Consider the following 16,954-nt stretch of genomic DNA (forward strand, 5'->3'; position numbering starts at 1 on the left):
TTGTGTTCATCTCAGGAATGAAAGATGTCGACGCTGCATCCTGGCCGGCGTAATGCAAAAAGGAGGCTGCGATAATGAGGCTACAGATAGGACGGCTCTCGTCACCGCGAAGACGACGCGTGCAGGGGAAACGAAGCATCAATCTCACACGTATGCGCCAACAGGAACAGCAAAAATAGAAAGCGCACCACCGTACGTACCTGACAGTCACGCAAACATTCGCTCACACAAACGGCGATACAACGACCAGACAATCCAACATTTCAACCAATTCACAATCCAATCCAATTTTAGCTTTACAAGTCTCATTGGAAACGGTAACTCTTGTTTAAAACGCTACTTTAAACCTCCGTACTCGTTGAAAACACGACTGATCTCACAAATTTTGACAATTGAATTTTGAAATAATTTTAGATTAGGCTTACTATTTATTCAAGTCACAATAAAACATTTTTATCGGGAAGAAAATACATATTTATTGGTTTATTGGTAAGATTTTTATTTTTATTTTTTACGTGAGTGAGCGATGACGACCCGTTGCTGGGTAGGGAATGACCTTTGAAAATCCAACAGGGTGGGTTTGAACTCTGACCTTTGGCTCCTTCTCGGAGTCGTTGCTTTCTTGTCATCCAAGATGAGGATTCCTAAAGGCAAAACTAAAACGGTATGATAGCTTGACCTTTTGGGACGTGCTGATGTTATACGTCAGGCCCAGAGATGAGTGGGTGAAACTTCATGAACCATTTTTTAACGCGACGTGAGTGACATCTAGTGGACGAAAGAATTAATTGCTAAAAGGTGAGACATTCGCTCTTTCAGGTTTTTTTTTTTTTTTTTTTTTTTTTTTTACATAAGTTTGTTTTCAGAGATTTTTCAGTCATTCAAATAAAATATTTTTGGATATTCAAAAGAAATTTTCAGTCATACAAAAATGTTTTCAGAGATTCAAATCCTTATTACGAGGTTTGTGATTCCATATGATGACCGCAAATCAAGCCCATCCGGAAGTGTCCAATAATTTTTTGGAAACGTTTCCGGTTGCAGCGGCCGTGAATCCTGACGTGAAAGTGTGGAAAGGTTAGGGTATCAAAATCAAGTTATGAGAAAGTTAGTGATCCTATGGAAATACATTTCAAGTCATAATATTACAGACTTGTAATTAAAGTCATGAAGTTTAAAAATAGCGACTCATATACATACGTATATTTTCGAAAACTAAACTGGTCAAGTCATAACATGCCAATGAAAAAATGTCATTTGATGGCATTCAAGTCATCGTATTTTATTACAAGAAAAAATAAAACTTGCGCAAAGATTCTAAAAACAAAGGCAGAATGTTGCAGATAAGAAAATGTTATTCAGAATAGCTTGATATTATGGTTGTAATGTTGCGATAATATTGCAATAGAGAAAGTGTCGTAACATTTGTGAAAGTTGTACAATGCATGCGAAAATCGTGGATGAGTGCAGGCAACACGTGGGCGCAACATAACTGTACTTGCAGCCATTTTATTTTGCTTTTTGATTATCCTCCGCATTTTTTTTTGTGTGTTTTTTTTGGTTAATGACTCATCATTTAACGGTATTTAGTTATGCCAAATATCGGCCGAAAACAAATTGAGCCTGAAATGTTCCATCTAACAAAAGTCAGCTAGCTTAATGCTAACGGAAATGAGCATCAATATGACGATGCTGTGACGGGATTTCGAGCAATGCGGAGAAGAAGCGTTCAAGGTGTGTTCCTGGCCGGGCTGAAGTCGGGCACGAAGGCGGCAGCGACGCTGGCGGGTGCGGAGTAGACGGCAGCCAAATTGTACAGGCCCAACATCAGACACTTCCACGTGGAGCGCAGCGCTTTGGACACCTTCTGCAAGACAAACAAACGCAAAAGAAAGACACGTTTCCCCAGCTTGCTCTCAAAACGGACAATCAGAAAATCAAGGCGCCGGCCGGCCTCCTGCCGACAGGAAACGGCTGCAGAAACACATTTCAGGATATGCAGGAGAATTTCCAGCAGCAGGTCAGAAACGAAAAGACCGATTGATTGATTGATTGATTGATTGATTGACTGATTGATGATTTTCCTTGTAGCTTGCTCAGGCCTCATATGAGATTCCGGCCAGTATCGGCGTTCAACTCGACGTTTGAAACGCAGGCCAAACAATCGAGCGCGCCCGCCGGCAGCAGATGACGGGAAAAGAAGTCGCACCAACCTTGCCGACCCGTTGGCGCTTCTCCCTCTTGCTCCTCTTCTCCTCCTCCACTTCCTGCTCGAGCAGCGGCTGGTAGCGCACCTGCCCGTGCCGTCGGCGCCGCTCGGCCTCGTCCGCGTGTCGGCGGTACGAGGCCGAGGCCGCCCGGGCGTCCCGCCGCCATGGCGCTCCTTTCAGCTTCATGTGAAGGAAGTTTGTGCCTGTGGAGGAAGTTGGCGGCGGGATGAAAAGAATTTCCTCTGTCTACAGCGCTCATGTGCGTGGGCGCGTTCCACTGGGCTGGCGCCAGGCCCTTAAAGGTGCAACACTCTTCCAACATCTCATTTTTCATATTGAATAGACAGTGGACTCACAATCATCAGTGCATTTCTTCCAGGACCTTTTCTTGCCGCCTCTGCGGACTAAACGCACGGCCACTTTCTCTGAGAGATAGTGACAAACGTAGCCATCATCAGTAAACCTTCTTTCCAAATGAATTGAACCATCAACGATCCTTCACATTTGCAATGCCAAAGTGCTACGACAATTGGCTGTCTTCAAATGTGGTCTGGCTGACACTTGCGGAAACTACAAGTCAAACTTTGGCGCTGTTGAACCTAACATGGTATATAATAGTATAGTAGTTAGTGTGCTTTCTCTGTGAGCAGCAAGTCTGTGGTTCAAGACCAGCTCAGGGTGTTTTTTTTCCTCTCCGTTCTTCCCTGTCCCCACCCCACCTCCTCCTCCTCCTCCATAATTTCTTGCGTTTTGTTTCAAATGTTGATTGAATAATGGATGTCTTGCATTCATAGGAGTGCTGAAACGAGGATCTCCAACAGCAGACTGCAGTCGGCTCGCCGGGGGCGCGCCAATCACACGGGGAGAGGCTGAACCGGCCATTTGACTTCCGCGTTACAAAACGAACCAGCAAAACACCGAATGTTTCATCCCAAAAAAATAACATCGCCGTGGTGTCAAAGGTCAGATTTAATCATGATATGCATATAGTCAATAGCATAGCTTCAAATTCCGTGGCGTAATCCGTTTACGTGGCTAACGAGTGGTGGCTGTACCATCATTTTTCATTGGGTTCACTTATCAAGTCTGCCTAGTCACAAGTACGAGACTTTTTCTTTCGTCGACCAACGTGACGGTTACGATCCATCGAGGAATCCAGACTCGTGCGATGCGGCGAAAATAAAAGTTAAAGTTTCAGATCGGCTTTGGCCGAGGGCGAATCTCTCAAGGCCAGAAAGGTTCTCATCTTGAAGTCGAAGTCGACGGGACGTCGGCTGGGGACTTTGTAGTGGGCTCGCATGACCGAGCTCAGGTACGGGATGAGCGCGCAGTGCTCCTCAAACGAGGCCAACTTCTTCTTGTACATCTGCCGAACGTGTTCCGTGCTGCGGTGGTTGAAGGCTAACAGCAAAACAAGAACAAAAGATGAGCCGTCAAGCAGCCGCTTCAGCGCTCCGGTCAGCAAACGCACCTTTCAGGTAGAAGGCCACATAGCGGAGAGCCGATCGTTCCAAACTGCAGAAGGGGAACTTGGGCTTCAGGCAGCCCACGGCCGTCATGGCCTTGATGACCGGCACCGCCACGCCCTTGGCAAGCGCCACAAATCAATCGCCGACCAACGGGAGGGAGCGCTCGGCGTTTGCTCACCTGCTCCAGGTAGCCCAGCGTGGGGAGGGAGGTGAGCAGGATGGGCTCGCAAAGAGGCGGAATCTTGCTGGGCAGCTTCAGGTCCCAGTAGCGCTCCGGAGCGCTCGACGACAAGAAAACAATCTCAAGCCACTGACGCACCAAACAAGTGTCGCGTTTGCGCTCACCTCAAGAACTTGTACTGCTTCTGCTTGCTCTCGCACTTGTACAGCCGCTTTCGGTATTCCACCGTGAACTCCGTGCGGCCGTGGACCAGCGCTTCGTACCTCACAAAAGCAAACACAAGTCCGTCTTACTCTGACGTTCAGGGAGTCCTCCAGTTAAGGCGCATTCCATTATTTTTGATGTAAATAATGACTTTAATGGGGAAATTGGTGTGACATCGCTAGCATAGGAACGGAACTCCGACGTAAAACTCAAGGAAAATTCAGAAAATTCAAACAATCCCGCCTTGCGAATTGTGCCTAACAACAAGTCAAGGTCACTCGTCTCTTTTTGTTCTCCTCTGGCTAATTGCGTGGTCGTGCCTTTGAAATGTCTACCTGAGTTTTCCGTCCAGATACGTGACGGGGCAGAAGCCTTTCATCTCGATCCGCTGAGGGAACGTGCCGGTGACTTGCTGGGCGGTTAACTTTCTGGGCAGCCGGTAGGCCGGCGGCAGAGGTCGCGGGCATCCGGGGCTGACAAACCCGTCGGGACCGGCCAGGAAGCTCTGCCAACAAAACTCTGCTCAGAGCTGATGTGGGCAACGTTGCCGGCGTCGTCGTTTTTTGCGTCCGGCGGACCTCCAAATGTGGCCGGCTGCACATCTTGAAGTATCGTCTGTTGTACTCGGCGGCGTACATGAGCGAGGCGCTTTCGGAGCAGTCCACCAGGTGGTTGTGCAGCGCCAGGCAGACGGGGCAGTACTGGGCAAACTCTCCCAGCTGCCTCTGAAACTCTTTGGGCGTGACGCAGAGCCGGTCGATGCAGCCCGCTCGACCTGCGTAAAAGTCGCCGTTTGCAGGGCGGTGCCGGCGCTTTTTGCGGCCGGCCGCAAAAAGCGCCGCCGACTTACCGCTCCTGGTCCTCTTCAGGTAGGTGTGGATGCAGTCCACGCTGACGCTGATCTGCTTGATGAGTTGCTCCCAGATGTACCACTTGCTCTTCCGGCCGTCCATCTGGATCCAGTTGTCGTACTGCTGGCAGAAGTGGCGACTCATCAGCTCCGCCTCTTGCCTGTAGCAGGTGTTGCGGATGTGGAGGATCTCGGCGCTGTCGTGTAGCAGGTGGGGCCTGCCGGGGGGCAAAACAACAACAACAACAACACGGGAGCTGCGTGTCAAGGTCGGCGGCGGCGGAGTTCCCCACTTGTTCTCCTCCATCTTGATGGCCAGGCCTCGCTTGAGCACCTCCACCGTGTCCAGCTCCATCTCCACCACCAGCATGGGGATGATGCTGTTGGCCTGCATCAGCTCCGCTTGCTTCATGGTCATGGGAAAGCCGTCCAACACGTACCTGCAACGCCGACAGTCTTGACCCACGAACGATGGGTCGGGCTGGCGTTTTGTTGACCGGCGGTTTGCTCGCACCCTTGCGTGCTGCACAGCAAGCTCATCAGCACCTTCTCCAGGCATTGGACAGCCAGCTCGTCGGGCACCGCCAGGCCCCGGTTCAGGTGCTGCTTCATCTGCAGCGCCAGGTCGCTCTGCGCCTGCTCCTCCAGAATGCGCCGCATCGCGCCGCCGATGGACAGCAGGTCCAAACCGTACCTCTGCGCGAACATGGTGGCCACTGCCCACGCGGGACGGCAAGTTACACAAGGGAAGGGAACGGCCTCGCAAGCCGGGGCAGATACTCACCGCTGGTTTTGCCCGATTTGGGAGGTCCCACGACGGCCATTTTGACGGGAAGCATGGGCGAGGGCTTGGACTGCCGGAGGTACTTCAACGGGTTGAGCATGAACGTCTGCTGGTTCTTCTTGGAGTTGAAGAAGTAGATGTACTGGTTGAAGAGCACCGGGAAGGCCGAGTCCAGGGGCCACAGCACGGGCTGGATCAGGTCGCCTTCGTTGTAGCGCTGTGCCGGTCGACACGCGAGCAAACTGGGACTTTTTTTTTGACAGACATGACTACCCCGAATCGAATGTCGTCGGTCGGGGCCGGAAGTATTTGAGCCGATGTCACGCAATGGGTGCTGGCCAGTTTACCTTGACGGGGTCGAGGCATCCGAAGGCGCTGTGGAACTTGAAGGAGTAGAGCAGCAGCAGCTGCGCCAGCTTGTACGAGATGGCCTGACACTTCTGGAAGAGCGACTCGCGGTTGGCCTGCAGCGGCTCCACTTTCAGGAGCAGCTGACGACGCACCACCGGCGTCTTGCGCGAGGCGTTGATGGATATCCGCGGGATTTTCAGCTCGCTGAGAACCTCCTGTGTGTGTTTGTGAGATAAACATCACATTTGAAGATTATCCAGTCGCCTGTACAGGGTGCATCAAAAACAGAGTTTTCAGCGTCGGCCGTTCAGCAATCATCAACGGTCGGGACACACTTCCGTCATCGTCAATATTTCAAGCCGAACCGTCATTCGTCAAAATGAGCGTCCGTCAACGTTTCGTCAATTGTCAGCAAAATGGGACCCTTCCGTCAATGCTTAGTTTGTCAATTTTTCAAAGTTTCACATCACTCGTCAACAAAATGGGCATCCGTCATTGACGGATTAACCTTCCGTCAATATTGACGGAATGCCCACCTCTGGTCAGAAGAATGTTTTCCATTTCATGAGTCAGAGTTTGAGATGCGCTAACTTCAGCTAGCTGCCAGAGCTAGCCACCGGTTACCGGGCAGGCTACCTGCGGCAAACAGCATCATTTCTTTTCTTTACAGGCATGAATGTATAACTTCTTTTTTTTTTTTTCTCCTATTTCCATTGTTTTGTGTCAGAAAATAGTTTTTAGAGATGATAAGAAAATGACTTATATCCCTGTGACCAACTAAGGGTTAAAACAAAAAAAAGAAAAGAAAATATATATATATATGAGCAACAGTATATATTTTTAAATTTTATTTATTTATTTATGTATTTATTTATTTGACAAAATCTGCTGTAGAGATTGATTTAAACCGGAAGCTCCTCCCCCCATAGTCATTTGATTGACAGGTCAAGACGAGCTGATGAGAACTTTCTAGAGCAGCGAGCACCTGTGACTAAGCCGCCGTCGTAGAAAAGCCAAACGCTAAGAAACAACATTTAAAGTGAGTAAAACCCATCAAAGACAGTTGTTGAAGACATGAGAAGTGACCAGGAACCGGGACAAACAATGTTTCCTATCATTATTGGCCTTGGTAAGCGAAACCATGCCAAGTGAAGTGACCTTACTTACCTAGACGAGCTAATGCTAATCGCTAAGCTTTGCTAAAGCTCAGCCATGCTATGTTACCAGACCATTATTAAATGTTTGTTTGTTTTAAAAAAAGATGGTTGAGTGAAACTTACAAAGTTAATTTAATGAAGGAAGCTTTAACATGATATTAGAAATATTACTGAAAGTGATGTTTTAGTATGTTGTTGAAATGTTCTGCTATACAGTGCCATTGAATGCTATTAACAATCCTTTCTATTGCCTGTTACGTATATGTTTGAGTATAAAAAAAAAAAACACAAAAAAAAACATAGCAGATACATACTGTATAAGAAGTAATTCATTTGCAGTATTGTGGCCACCACTATTTTTGCTTTAATTAAATAAGAAATGAAAAGATGTATCGTATAGTTTAACATAATAGTTATTGTTTTATCAAGTAATACATGACACTTTAAAAATGTTTTATTAACAGCATTAGCTGAAATGGTTGTACAACAAACGGAACATAGACTTTTGACTTAGACTATTAATTATAGACCATTTTTGGATGTTTATAATTGTTCAATCTGTTGTTATTGATGACTTATTGTCACAAAAACACTTTGTTAAAAGTTACTGAATGTATTGTTTGTTTGTTGTTACCAGCACGATGGCCATGTTGTTTGAGTCGGCCACGTAACGTTCTCCGATTTCCGTGTTGAGCCTCTCGGTGGTGGCTTCCTCCAGTTCCTCCTCCTCCTTGAAGTCGTCGTAGCGTTCCACGGGGTACTCCTCCTCCAAGATGGCCTCGATTTCGTCCTCGATGTTGGCCGAGTCTTCGTCGTCCTCGTCTTCGTCGCGGCAGCTGAACTGGTTTGTTTCGCCGTCAAAATCAATTCCGATCCATTGCTGACGTGAGCGGTTGGCTTACTTTTGCGGTGGCTGTCGAAGAGGCCGCTTTCTCCTCCATCAGTTCGGCCCTCCTCTTTGTTATGTTCTCTTCCTGTATCAAAGACACGTATTGCGTGGAACTGTACACGCACACACTAGGGCCCAACCGATATGCATTTTTTCAGGCCGATGCCGATACCGATTACTGGCATAAAAAAATACCAATTACTGATTAATCTGACGATTATTTAAAAATATATAGTGCATAAAATTAAGCCCTTCTCCAATTCCTTTTCAATGGTTGCCACTTACACACACTTTCATTATTAAGATTCTATGCTTTGAATAACAAGTCATCTTTATTTATATAGCGCTTTCCATATAAAAAAAAAATCATGAACTATACAAGGTTATTGCATAGATTTATGTGTCAATAATAAAACCAATCCTACTTTTTTACAACTGCTGTCACGCATTAACCTTTCATATATATTTTTATCTTGCGTTATTTTCACAAGTCTTGAGACGCTTAGCGACAACAGAATAACCGGAATAACATATGCTACACACTTTCACAGCGTCAGAAACGTTGGTTTTCTTCGATAACCTTTTAAGGGGAAAATAATTGGCTGACTGTTTTGGCCGATGTTTGAAGGCCAATAATCGTCGGATTCTAATCGGCGGCCGATGAATCGGTCGGGCCCTATTACACACACTTGTCCACGTGAGCACGCGTGACTCACCCGAGCTTTGGAGTGTATTTCGCGGAGGCTGTCGAGCAAAGCTTCACGCCGGCCGCAGTGCTCTCGCCACCTCTGCCAGAATTTCGGCAAAAGGCGCGCCTGGACCTGCTCCGCCTCCGCCATCAAGGTGACCACCACGTCGGGATAAAGCTGATGCTGCATCATGTGCTGCACGTCCTCGGTGTTGTGAGGGAAACCCTCCAGGATGAAACCCGTCGACCTGGCGTGGACATAAAGAAAAGCGGCAGATTTGGTGGAGGACACGCCAGCGCTGGCGCTCTCGTACGTGTAAGGTTCCGTTTTCCAGTATGGATTGATGACCTCTTCCAGGACGTGCGAGCTCAACGGAAGGTCGTCAGCCAAGTAGGCTTTAATGCCAATTTCCTCATCGGTCAATCCCGGATCCTCCTGATGGACAAAAGATTGGGCAACAGATGAAAAGGGCTAAAAAGCCAAGGGGCTCACCTCGGCGCGTTTCTGGCCTCGGGCGTCCTTGATGGCGGCCTTCAAGGCTCTCAGATGCTCCTCGCTGGACTCGTCGGTGGGGATGACTCGCCGTTTCATCTTGGGCATGAGGAGCGTTTGCAGGTGCTCCCGGAACTGAATGTGGAAGAGGCCCAGTTGCTTGGCCAGCCACTCGCCCTGCGTGGTTTTGCCCGAGCCTCGGCAGCCCAGGAGGAAGATGCGCAGGGCGGGAGGCTGAAAGGCACACGGGAGAGATGAGCTGAAAGCGTCGCTTTCGTATCCTGTTCTCATCCCGCCTGGCTGCTACCTTGAGAAGCTCGGTCCGTCCCACAAAGTGCTCGGGAGCGAGCATGAAGGCCTCCCTGGCGTCCACGTTGGAGAAATAGTAGACCTTTTCTCGATACTTGGCCGAGATCTCATCCGTGCAGGGCACCAGCACGTTCTGCTTGTTCAGCACCACCGGGCAGAAAATAAAAGTATCGCCGAAAGCTCGCTTGGAAGGCGCGTCCCCGGCCGATTCCGACTTTGAGGGGAAAGACAAAAAAACAAAACATAAGGATTTGTAAAAATGTTATTTTGTAAAGCAATCGAAAATAATCAATCAAATAAGTTGAGTCGGAAAGAGGGCAAGTGGAGTTCACCATCCTCACGTTTGACACCGTCCTATCAATGACTTTGAATGTATGCGGCTAAGGGGGCGGGGCCTGGCCTGTTGAGTGACGTGGGAGTCGGCGAATGAGAGCGTCGAGTTGCCTGTCGTTTGGCCCGGGATGGTGGCTGGCTGGCTGTTAACGAGCTAACCGTTAGCCAGGCTGCATGCCTGAATGCAGCTGCTACACAAATGCGCTTGATTTGATAACGTTTGACGCCGCAGCGGTGGCGGATTACATTTAGTTCCAACTTGCAGTGGTCGCTTGGATGAAATTGGCTAACGTGAGCTTTAGATGTGCTGTCATGGAAACAAGTCGTGCTTTGCATTGCATCGCATTTGATGTGCCCAAGCATTCAAGAACCGCTGAAAGTACCCATCTGAACTTTACATCTGCATACTTTAGCCTGTGTAGAAAAAGGATTACAAAAATCTGGCAACAGAGCCAAAAATGTGTACTGCAAAAATCTGTGATTTCAGTGAAAGGTCAAAAAGTGAACCGTGATATATGAAGATTCTCATTTCTACACTTTGGTACTATGCTGCCTCTCCCACGTCAGTCGTGGCACTCGGGACACATCTGATGAAGGAGGTGCCCATTGCTCATCTCAAGTCCCCAATACACTAAAATGGCCAACGGCCCGTTTACTGACATCTTCGCCCTCCTCATCCTCCTCCTCCTCGGCCGAGTCCTTGGAGTCGTCGTCGTCGCCGAGTTCCAGATTTGCGATGGCTTCGATGTCTTCTGCTTCCTCGTCCAAGTCGACGGCGGAGAACTCTCGGGGCAAATACTTGAAAGGTTCTGCACAACAATGGAGGAGAGACTTTGCGGTTTTTCTTTTCAGAAATGTCCACTACTTGTGTTTCAAGCTTTCCCTGCACTTCAGCAAACGGCAAGCAATATTTGTCAGGGTATTGCGCACAGGTGATAGCGGGCCGCGTCTTTGATACCTGGGCCTTCCGTCAATTGGTAATTACCCGACCATCTGAAACCATCACTAGTCTAAAAATGTAATATTAGCGCCCGCAACTGTGCGACAGTTCAGGATCAATATTGAGCTCAAAAATTGGAATCGAATTCCTAATACTCAGCAGAGATGCATGGCCAAGCAGTCCCCTTGCTAATAGATTAGAAGTTTTTCCGCCAGCACGACCGACTGCGAAGGATTCAATTGACATGGCAGCACGCGAGGCTGAAGTTTGATTGGACCAAATAAGAAACATCCAAAGCATGTACTGACGGAGCACAACCAAGTGAAGATCGTTGGGAATAAATGAATCCGATTGGCATCCATCCATTTTCTATGGCTGCGATGCCAGCTGACGACACGCCGGACCGCTCCATGAGGACAAACGCGTGCGTGAAAAAGCGGAAGACTGTTGTTGGCAAGGCTTTCCTTCCACTCACTCTCCATGAGCTGGACAATCTCGTCCAGAAGCTCGGCGGGGCTCCGGTTGTCGGTGGGCAGCACCGAGTGGCTAATGCTGAGCGACAGCTGCAGGGCCTCCCATTCTCGGATGAACTGATCCGTTTCCGCTTTGGGCTTGGCGGGCTTGTCTGGAGAACGAGTCGAGGTCAGACGATATTTGAGAACTTTGGAAGCACCGTTCCTTGCCTTACCTTCGGATTGTTCTGCTGGTGGAGCGCCGGACGGGTCTGCAGTATGAAATGGAGCGGCAGGCGATGTTAATAAAAAGGCGGCTGCTGGTTTGGGGACGAGGCACGAGACAAACGTCTGTCGGAAGGCCTGCAAGCGGACACGACTTACTCGGATTGACCTCGCTGTGCATGAGACAGAAGAGGAAGTCTGGATGGATCCCGGCTCGATGTAAAGCCTCCAACTGCGACACGTTCCTGGGAAAGTTGTCGAGAACCCAGCCGTTGCCCACATCGGCACCCGTGTTGGAAGATTCATTCTGGGACAAAAAAAAAGAAAAAAAAAGCATTGATTGAGTGAGCTTGGCGATGGAATGGTTCCACGTTCAAATAATTGGAAACGTCATGAATCTGTTGCAGCCTCACCCCCCCCCCAAAAAGAACAAAAATTTCACAGTTTATCTGAAGAGAAAAACAGTACTTGATGAAAACACAATAATGACATGAAATGGATCAAGTTTAGTCAGTGGCCTTTTGGCCTGGACCATCCAGGAGCAGAGTCAGACAAACGGATAAACGGTGACCAAAGGTGGAGTGCTACGTACAAATACACGCAGGGGTCAACGCACGTCCACTTAGCCGTCAAAAAAAACGTACTTCTCTTACGACCTTCATCAGAGCTTGAGCGTAGACTTCCTTGGCGGCATCCTGCTTTTTGGCCTCTTCCAGAGCGGTCTGCACGAGGGCCACCACTTCGGGATGGTCCTCCGTCACTGACGGCAGCGAGGCAACATTTTCACATGGCTTCTTGGCAGCTGAATGCTTGCGTGCTTACCTTCAACAGCGGGGGTTCCATCTGAGTGGGAAAAATAGCACAAGTTATGGAAAGCACGTGGTGAGACGCTGAAGGAAACTTGTTGCGAAACTTGCCGGAACTCTGCTCGTTTTGCTGCTTGGTGCGGATTTTCTCCATGGCCACCTGTGTGCTGTCCTCTCGGACTTTGGCCAGCCACTCCTTCTCCAGCTCGGCCACCAGCGGCTCGGCCAGTTTCTCCAGCTCCAGCACGGACACGTTGTGCCTGCCGCCCATCAGTTTGGCCAGGGCGGGCCTCCCTGAATCCGCCGTTCCGATGATGCAGACCCGGCAAGGGGGGCTCGGCATGGGAGGCAGCAGGTAGGGCCTGGGGTTACTCACAAACTTGTCGTAGGCTTCTTGGGACGAAAGGATGTACATTTTGTCGCGGAAGCTGTTTCTCGGACCAGAGATGACAATCAGGAATGAAAAGGAAACTGCTTTCCCCGGGAAGAAGCCTCGCTCCCTCACCCGACGGAGAATTCCGGTTTTCCGGGGACCAGACGTCCTTCCTTCAGCGCCACCGGACAACTCCGACCCCAGCGGCTCCTCCTCCAGCGGAAGCCCGGCACCAACATCCTGGAGGAGGACATAAACCTCAACAGATCCTCCTGCAAAGCAGAGCGGAGGCAGCGTTGAGACTATGCCGGAAGCTCCCCACAGTTCAGCACGTCGTCCGGAAGGACGGATAACGCAGCTGAACAGGCAAACGGTTTCATTCAAAAGAGAAGAAAAAAGTGCGCAGGACGGACCGTTTCGATGTCTTCGGGCAACTCTTCGTTTTGATGGAGGACCACTGGAATGGACACACGCTGTATGGCCATCGATCCCAGGCGCGACAACACAAACTAGGAGCAAGCCAGGACACGCGTGACGTCCACAACACGCTAGAATGCCAACACGCGACACGTAGCAAGCCACTTACGAAGAGCAACTCCTCCGGGGTGTTGCTTCCGTCCACCTCGAAAAGGTAAATGGGGTTGTGGTCCATCATGTAGTCCTGAGCCACAAGATGGAGGGAGCTGTTAGGACACAACGGGTGCAAGTCCGAACGGCTGCAGATTGGTACCTCCAGCGGGCGGAGGATGTTGTCCTTGTATGTGTTGATTCGAAGAGACGTATTTCTGGATTGCCGCTCGGGGATCCACACCAGCTGGTCGATCGTGCACCTTGGGCTCATTTGCTCCTCTTCCTCTTCATCCTCATCCTGCAAGCACCACAAAGACGCGCAACGCCAGAGTGCACAACATGCAACCGTGTGTAACCTCTCCCTCTAATCAGCCTTAAAAAACAATTTGTGATAGTATAAAGTGGCACATTTGAGATAAATAAAACTTAGACACTTGCAAGAAATAGACATAGCCTACTCGGTTGTTTGTGCCAAGACAATTCCCAAGTGTGCAAAAATGCAGACGGTGGAAGAACTCGTTAAATGATACTTTCCGGTCGGGTTTTCAATGAAGGAGATTGTAATTGATTTAGTGCAGACTAACCATATCATATTAAAACGAGTTTTTTTCTTCTGACGAATTTGCGAGTTTATTTTTCAAGAATTTGTGAGGGCTTTTTTCTCGCAAGTTGCTCCTTTATGTCGTAAATCTGCGAGTACATTTCTCGTAAATTTGAGTTTTCTCTGTCACAAATATGCATGATTTTCTCAATTTGAATGTTTTTTTTCCCTCATAAATTTTACACTTTATGACGCAAATCTGCACGTTTATTTCTCACAAATTTTGCCACTTTATGTCACAAATATAAGTTTTTATTGTACATTTGTGAGTTTTTAGCAGCAATAGAGTGTAAATGCAGGTTGAAAATGATGCTCTTTTCCCACGGCAATGACGAAAGTCTTTGAAAATCATGTTTTTCAAAATCTTGCTCATGCGCTCTACACTTGTTGTCATGCTCAGAAGCTAGTTTTTATTATTCTTTCTTTTGCTTTCAATTCTCCTGAACATTGTAGCTGCTTTTAAATTGTGTACTTTTAATGACACTACGTGAAGAAAAATTAATTCATGTCCTAGAAATATTTTTTTTTCTTTTTTTACCTAATTTTCCCCATGATTGTTATGAATCACTGTGTATAGTAAGACACCCCTGATTTGGGATTAAACTTTTTTTTTTTTTCCTTTAGAGAGTGTAATTGACTGGATTATTAATTGACTGGATTATTTCCTGGAGATGCTGACATTGGATTTTGCATCCGCCCCAATTGAGTTGTTGAAGAAATACCTGCGAGTCTTCCTTATCCTCCTCCTCCACGACTTCCTCATCAATAAATCCCGTTACATGGAAGTCATTGTCCCACTTGCATTGATCTTGATTGTACAGAATACCCGTCATGGGATGCTGCTTCTGACTGGACAGCCTCTGGACCAGGTCCTTGTCGGCACACTAACAAAACGGCAGATGCGAGTGCATCGCTGTTAGTTGTTTTTGTTTTTTGATTATTTTTTTTTTTGGAAAGGCGAGGGGCACCTTGATGTTGATGATGAAGTCCGGCTTGAGCTTGAGCTTCCGGATCATTTCCATTTGCTCATCGACACAGACGCCCTCTTCCGATATGAACGGCAGGCAGCTCAGCACGTAGCCTGTGTGACGTCAGGTGAACCTTTCAACACGGGAGCCGTAAAAAACATGCTGCGATATGCCATACCCACCGTAATGCTCCACTTTAGACGAGTTGAGCATGTCGAGGATGAGCCGGAGAACCACGTCTTCCGGGACACTTTGGCCCGCGTTGAGGATGTCCAGGAGCTGCAAAATGATTGGATGGGATTTAGCGTAGGGGTGGGAACAAACCAAGACAAACTTTGGAGGAACTGCTGCTACAAAGCTTGTAACGACCGAGCGTGACCTTAATGCCATCCTCTGTTTTACTTCTGATGTGGGACTCGAGCACCTCCGTGTCTGCAATTGTGAAGCGGATGAATGAATCAAAAGATGACGTTTATAAACGGAAGCATGATGAGGAGAGAATGACGCTTACCATCAATTAAAACGCAGCCCCAGGTCTCTGCAATGTTTTTGGCCAGGGTGGATTTGCCAACACCCTGCAACAACACACGTCAAAGCTTTATTTTGGGGACTATTTATGGCTGGAGTGAAGCGTTAAGAGCTAAACATGCCAGCTTTGTTATTATTGAACCTTCTGGACTCAAATACAGGAGCTCGATTTAAAATTGCCTTTCCAACAGTAACGTTTTGTAGCTCTTGCATTGGAGCCAACCGAAGCATGGGTGGGTCGCAGAACTGGAGAAAATAATCTTCTTTCAGACTTTTCCTTTCTATGCTGCAGATTGTGGATTCAGATTCTTCCTCTGAGGTGTTTACATGTTCAATCTGCGCTTGCGTGGGTTTCCGCCTTCCTCCTACATTCCACAAACATGCACGTTAGCTCAAATGAAGACTCCCAAGTGAATGTGAGAGGGAAAGATCGTTCGTCTGTGGCCTACGGCATCGACTGGTGACCGGTCCAGGTTGTACCGGGAGGGGATCCAGTTAAGGCAAGACAACCTTCATGAGGAATATACATGGATGCACAGTATGACCTCATAGCCACGAGCTTCCCCAGCCTTACACAATTGCATCTAACTCTGCAGGTGTACCTGGTGAAGTGTCTGTTGTGCATATATGCATTATTATGTCGCATTCTTACCGGCCTTCCAACCACTAGGAAGCAGGTGGGCTTGGAAAGCAGATACTCTCTCTCGGCGTCCTCTTCCATGAGATTGTCCACCAGATCCATGCCCGACTTCATTGTTCCTGCCTGTCATATCATGAACAAAAAGGGCCAAAATAGACTAAATGAAGGCACTACTGTAATGTTGAAATAATCTAATAAAATTCACACAAACTTGATATAGTTCAATAAGCTTTGTATTTGAATACAATGTGTAGTATGCAGTAATGGACAATTAAGATTTTCTCTGTTTTGCCAACATTTACATTTCATGAACCAATATTTATCGAAAGGTGCTTTACCTTGGATCTACTTGAGATTTTTAAGAGAGAAGAAAATCCTCCAAATACTTTAAAGTTGCATTGTTGCTTGTTTGGGACAGAAACTAGCGTCAACTTATACTACTCGTCATGTACAGTGGCGTTTGTTACCATAGCAACTGTCAACAAGCATAGGCAGATTTTTTATTTTTATTTTTAAACTAACTGCGGCAATCAAACTAAAGTTGACCATTAAGGTCAGAAGGTTTTCACTTATGTTGTCAATGTTATTACTGGTATTATTATTAATTTGTATTCAATTTTTTGGGGGGAGAAAGCGTATCCGTAATATTTGGGCTTGACCGGATTCCGTACTGACGTCTTCCGCGTTCATGACAGTCACATGACTAAAACATTCACGTCGCGTGCTTGGTTGTGCTTGCTACATACATCCGCGTATAAAATTCCAATAGCTTCCGAACGCGTTTTTACGTGAATATTTTCAGCATTTGCGGCCAAATGTATATTGAATATTGGCGCCGTGTGTGGCTGTCGCCGCTTGCCGCTTGAATCATATTACGGTAAGTCAATTACTGTATTAGCAACAAATTTGCAGCTGCGCTTCAGAAACAGGAAG

The 16,954-nt window shown here is 47.7% G+C and overlaps 3 protein-coding genes across 8 annotated transcripts in view; 1 reads left to right on the top strand and 2 right to left on the bottom strand.

Annotated features, from left to right (window-relative positions):
* Positions 1 to 1,256: 1,256 nt before the first annotated feature.
* LOC144010583 (uncharacterized) lies at positions 1,257 to 2,878 on the bottom strand. The gene is made up of 2 exons (XM_077510966.1): positions 2,214 to 2,878; positions 1,257 to 1,867 (listed from the first exon to the last, which is right to left on the bottom strand). The coding sequence occupies exons 1-2, from the start codon at positions 2,394 to 2,396 to the stop codon at positions 1,730 to 1,732; spliced, it is 321 nt and encodes a 106-aa protein (XP_077367092.1). The 5' UTR covers positions 2,397 to 2,878; the 3' UTR covers positions 1,257 to 1,729.
* Positions 2,879 to 3,161: 283 nt separating this feature from the next.
* Positions 3,162 to 16,509, bottom strand: ak9 (adenylate kinase 9). 3 transcript variants are annotated; one of them, XM_077510941.1, is made up of 34 exons: positions 16,360 to 16,509; positions 16,034 to 16,144; positions 15,365 to 15,428; positions 15,233 to 15,285; positions 15,036 to 15,132; positions 14,854 to 14,966; positions 14,608 to 14,769; positions 13,445 to 13,582; positions 13,301 to 13,375; positions 13,128 to 13,223; positions 12,847 to 12,986; positions 12,453 to 12,769; positions 12,358 to 12,378; positions 12,180 to 12,295; positions 11,695 to 11,842; positions 11,547 to 11,582; positions 11,334 to 11,483; positions 10,579 to 10,727; positions 9,584 to 9,799; positions 9,277 to 9,510; positions 9,098 to 9,219; positions 8,812 to 9,031; positions 8,109 to 8,180; positions 7,841 to 8,047; positions 6,046 to 6,264; positions 5,699 to 5,915; positions 5,429 to 5,630; positions 4,915 to 5,354; positions 4,643 to 4,839; positions 4,400 to 4,569; positions 4,025 to 4,123; positions 3,858 to 3,960; positions 3,682 to 3,796; positions 3,162 to 3,611 (listed from the first exon to the last, which is right to left on the bottom strand). In XM_077510941.1, exons 2-34 carry the CDS (start codon positions 16,133 to 16,135, stop codon positions 3,397 to 3,399), a joined length of 5,025 nt encoding a protein of 1,674 aa, XP_077367067.1. In that variant the 5' UTR covers positions 16,136 to 16,144; positions 16,360 to 16,509; the 3' UTR covers positions 3,162 to 3,396. The 3 variants fall into 3 exon arrangements, with proteins under 3 accessions (XP_077367067.1, XP_077367068.1, XP_077367066.1); XM_077510942.1 differs by having other exon boundaries at positions 4,915 to 5,132; positions 5,208 to 5,354; positions 8,812 to 9,219; XM_077510940.1 differs by having other exon boundaries at positions 8,812 to 9,219.
* Positions 6,880 to 16,954, top strand: part of fig4a (FIG4 phosphoinositide 5-phosphatase a) — a 30,853-nt gene continuing 20,778 nt past the window's right edge. Inside the window, exons 1-3 of one of the 4 annotated variants that reach the window (XM_077510944.1) lie at positions 6,882 to 7,178; positions 7,844 to 8,050; positions 14,510 to 16,898. The gene's annotated coding sequence lies outside the window, so the exon portion shown is untranslated. Of the gene's footprint in view, positions 7,179 to 7,843; positions 8,051 to 14,509; positions 16,899 to 16,954 lie in introns of all 4 variants that reach the window. The other 3 variants (XM_077510943.1, XM_077510946.1, XM_077510945.1) reach the window with 3 other exon arrangements.

The sequence above is a fragment of the Festucalex cinctus genome, chromosome 21 (assembly GCF_051991245.1).
Source record: "Festucalex cinctus isolate MCC-2025b chromosome 21, RoL_Fcin_1.0, whole genome shotgun sequence".
Classification (NCBI taxonomy): Eukaryota; Metazoa; Chordata; class Actinopteri; order Syngnathiformes; family Syngnathidae; genus Festucalex; species Festucalex cinctus.